The sequence below is a fragment of the Sinocyclocheilus rhinocerous genome, unplaced genomic scaffold, assembly GCF_001515625.1.
Source record: "Sinocyclocheilus rhinocerous isolate Xijiao unplaced genomic scaffold, SAMN03320098_v1.1 scaffold781, whole genome shotgun sequence".
Taxonomy (NCBI): Eukaryota; Metazoa; Chordata; class Actinopteri; order Cypriniformes; family Cyprinidae; genus Sinocyclocheilus; species Sinocyclocheilus rhinocerous.
Window position 1 is genome coordinate 40,049 of NW_015658395.1, and position 3,686 is coordinate 43,734.

Consider the following 3,686-nt stretch of genomic DNA (forward strand, 5'->3'; position numbering starts at 1 on the left):
TTGTTATTAGAATACAGAACAGCACATCCCTGAAAAGAAAAATTATATAATTTGCTGAAAAATTAACCATTTATTGGTGGGCTTTTCTCAAAAAGTGTTGATACGACTTTGACGTTTTTAATTTAGTTCAGTTGTCTTCCATAAAAGCTTGTATCAAATAAATAACAGTGCCTTTCTTTACTTCATCCTTTTTATATCTGAAAAGTCAAGGATCATGTTAGTTTACTGTGTTTTGAGAATAATGCTGATATTTATTGTACTGTACACAAACATGTGCTTAACTGTCTAATTTCCTTTCTGTCCCTCTCTCCATAGTTGACTCCGGCGCAGCCCTGTCGCGCCCACAGCGCCCCCTCTCGGCCCGGACGGCCCACCATGCCCCGGCCATGAAGGGCTACCAGGTGAGTCGCAGTTTGTCACAACACTCCTCTGGGCCTTGCTACTGCATGCCTGAGGACTGCGACACTGCACGGGACTATATGCACCACCCCGACCACTACCAGGGGCACAATGACCACCCCTACTACCCGCCTGGTGGGCCCCCTGAACCATTGGCCATGGTCCCATCTGGTGGAGGCACTTTCCCTCGGTCACACCCCAGTCAGCCACAGCCCTATGACTCCACCTGTGAAGAGTGTTTATCCTCTGCAGGGCATGGGCATGGTCATGGGGCAAAGATGCACCGTATCCCACCAAACCTTCTGGATCAGTTCGAGAAACAGTTGCCCTTCCATCCAGATGGCTTCCACACCCTGCAGTACCAACGCACAGCCAGTGGGGAACAACGCAGTGAGAGTCCGAGTCGCATAAGGCATCTGGTGAACTCTGTCCAGCGTCTCTTCGCCAAGTCACATTCACTGGAGGCACCCTCTAAACGAGAGTTTAATGGCACCCGTGGGGGAGAGTACCGGGACAGAGATAGAGGGCACCGCAGCGGTGGCGAGGAAAGCGGTGGACATCATTATTCAGGAACGCACCAGTCTCGTTCAGCCCGTCGGAACAAAAGCCGAGAACGAAGCAAGAGTGGAGACTCCCACCACGAGTCTCGAAGCTCCCGCCACCGGAGCAAAACAGCTGGATGGTGGAGTTCCGATGACAACCTAGACAGTGACAGCAGCTTTCTGGTGGGTGCAGGTAGAGGGGGGCGTGGATATCCCACCGGACACGAGACCCTGGATGCTGCCATCCAGGAGCTTACCTTGAGGAAATCTAAGGGGCCACCTCCAGGAGAGTGCCTGGCTTGCACCAACATAGCCAAGGCAGGAGACAGCGGACACTCTCTGAAAAGGAGCACGTGGTCGGCCATGACAGTCAGTCAGGCTAGAGAGGTCTATCCATCTTCCCGTGGAGAAGGAGGTGGAGGTGGATATGAGAAGGCATTGGTTCCTCTAGATCCCAAAATGAAGGAACGATCACTCCACTATCTGCAGGCAAGTTCTACTATCTATCTATCTATCTATCTATCCATCCATCCATCCATCCATCCATCCATCCATTCTGAATGGCATACAACCCCCAGTATGTAAGTGAGACAAACTTTTACAACATGTGAGCCCATTTTCAAGTCAGTGCAGTGACCCCAAATTGGCTCCCACTGAGATTTCAATATTTATGTGGTGTATCTGTTCTCAAATACAATCAGTCTGCTGTCCTTATTGACTTGCAGATTCATTTCATTGTCAAAAGAATTAATCTGTCTGCAGAGATGGGGATCAGCACTAAATTACAATTTCTGAGTGAAAGAAAAAAAATAACTTGATGATTATGTTTGTTATCAGCTGCTAGCTGTGAAGAATTGAGGCTGATGCTATTTCCAGCCTCTGTCAGCTCGGTGTGAAAGGGTGAAAAACATCATTGGAGGATACAGGAAAACAACACATTAACCCTTGGCTTTCACAAAACACACTGTGAACACTCACAAACGCTGCTATTGATATCACCAGCAAGCTGTGTGCTCCATTTCTCCTACTCATCTGCTCAATTGCACACACAACTCTGACATCCTGCTTTGTGATATCAAGTATACAAGAATACAGGATGCTTCTTAGCATCATAATTCAGCATTATTAGTGTCATGTGTGACTGTCTATATGGCAGTGGTTCTCAAACTTTTTTGGTCGCGCCCCCCGTTAAACCTATAAAAAAAAATCGCCCCACACTTTGAGAACCACTGCTATATGGTTTAAAGGGGTCCTATTATGCTTTTTCACTTTTTCAACTTTAGTTAGTCTGTAATGTTGCTGTTTGAGCATAAAAACGATCTGCAAAGTTACAAAGCTCAAAGTCCACTTCAAAAGGAGATATTTTATTTAACAGAAATCACTTTTCAAAAACTACAACGAACTTGAAGCCAATCTTCCAAAACGACAGGTTGTGGAATGTGCCACTTTATGATGTAATAGTGTGGCTAAACACCACCTCCACAGAAGAAGATCAACACCTGCTTCTACAGCACTGCCTGTTTAGCCCCGCCCACAGATTCATGCATGTAGTGTAAATAACGAGAGAGGCAAATGCAGGTATACGCAGAAACCAAACGACAAAGATGGCTCTGAAGACAACAGGACGCTGTACAATGCAAAGTTGTAGAAAACAGTCTTTGCATCGCCTTCCTTCTGATCCCAGCATTAGGAAAGAGTGGATGAACTTTATTTTTAATGAAGTTCCAGACCGCATCAGTAAGAACTTGGTCCTTTGTTCACTTCATTTTACCACGGATTCGTTTACAAACAAAGCACAGTTCGAAACAGGATTTTCATAAAGATTGAAATTAAAAGACGATGCTGTGTCGGCTATATCGGATACGATATTAATGTCGCAACCCAAGTGTGAGTAACTGTTTTTATTACATGTTCACTTTATTACATGTGACTTTTTGTTAAACCTATGAATGAATGAATGAATGAATGAGTACCACAGTACTTTTTGAAAGAGGATGTTTAGTTTTGAAATGATTTCCAATATGTATCCAGCAATATATGCTGTTAAAAACACAACTTCAGAAAACACATGAACGATGACACACACTGACATCTGTAAGTCCTGTTCTAAGATGTACTGTATGTCCTTCTGTTTCCTTGATGAATGAGGAGCACATAGTGTAATTGGACTCAGTTATTGTTTTCCTTTCTGTCTTTCTGTTTCTTCTCACACATATACCGTTAGGCTGTTAGACTCACCCACTGTGAACACATCTAGACATGCTACCACAAATACTTATTTGTGGACACACAAATGGGGGAGGAAACTATATCTGACATGACATCAGGCTAAATGAGGATAATTGTTCTCCTATGCACTCTATCACACCTCCCATCGAGTGTCAGCGTATGGTTATGTTTCTAAGGTAACATGATGGAGCTCTAGGAGCAATGTCTCCAAGATGCTTCAAGAGACCTTTCTGCAAAACTACAGTACTGTTAAAAGTTGTAGGCACTTGTGTGAAAATGCTGTAAAATGAGGATGCTGTCAAAAATAATGTCATTAATAGATTTTATTTATCAATTAACTTATATTAACTAAATTAAATCAACATTTGGTGTGACCATCCTTTGCGTAGCAGTTTTCTCCCTAGGTGCACATAGTTTCTTAGGTAACTTTGCAGGTAGGTCTCTTGAAGCATCCTGGAGATGTTGCCACAGTTCTTCTGGATTTAGTCTGTCTCAGTTTGTTCTGTTTCTTCATGT

General features: G+C 43.8%; 1 protein-coding gene across 1 annotated transcript in view; it reads left to right on the top strand.

Annotated features, from left to right (window-relative positions):
* Window positions 1-320: 320 nt before the first annotated feature.
* LOC107722119 (disks large-associated protein 3-like) overlaps window positions 321-3,686 on the top strand; it is a 23,897-nt gene continuing 20,531 nt past the window's right edge. Inside the window, exon 1 of the mRNA XM_016530344.1 lies at window positions 321-1,430. Within this exon, the coding sequence (XP_016385830.1) occupies window positions 387-1,430 (1,044 nt within the window). The 5' untranslated portion in view covers window positions 321-386. The remainder of the gene's footprint in view (window positions 1,431-3,686) is intronic.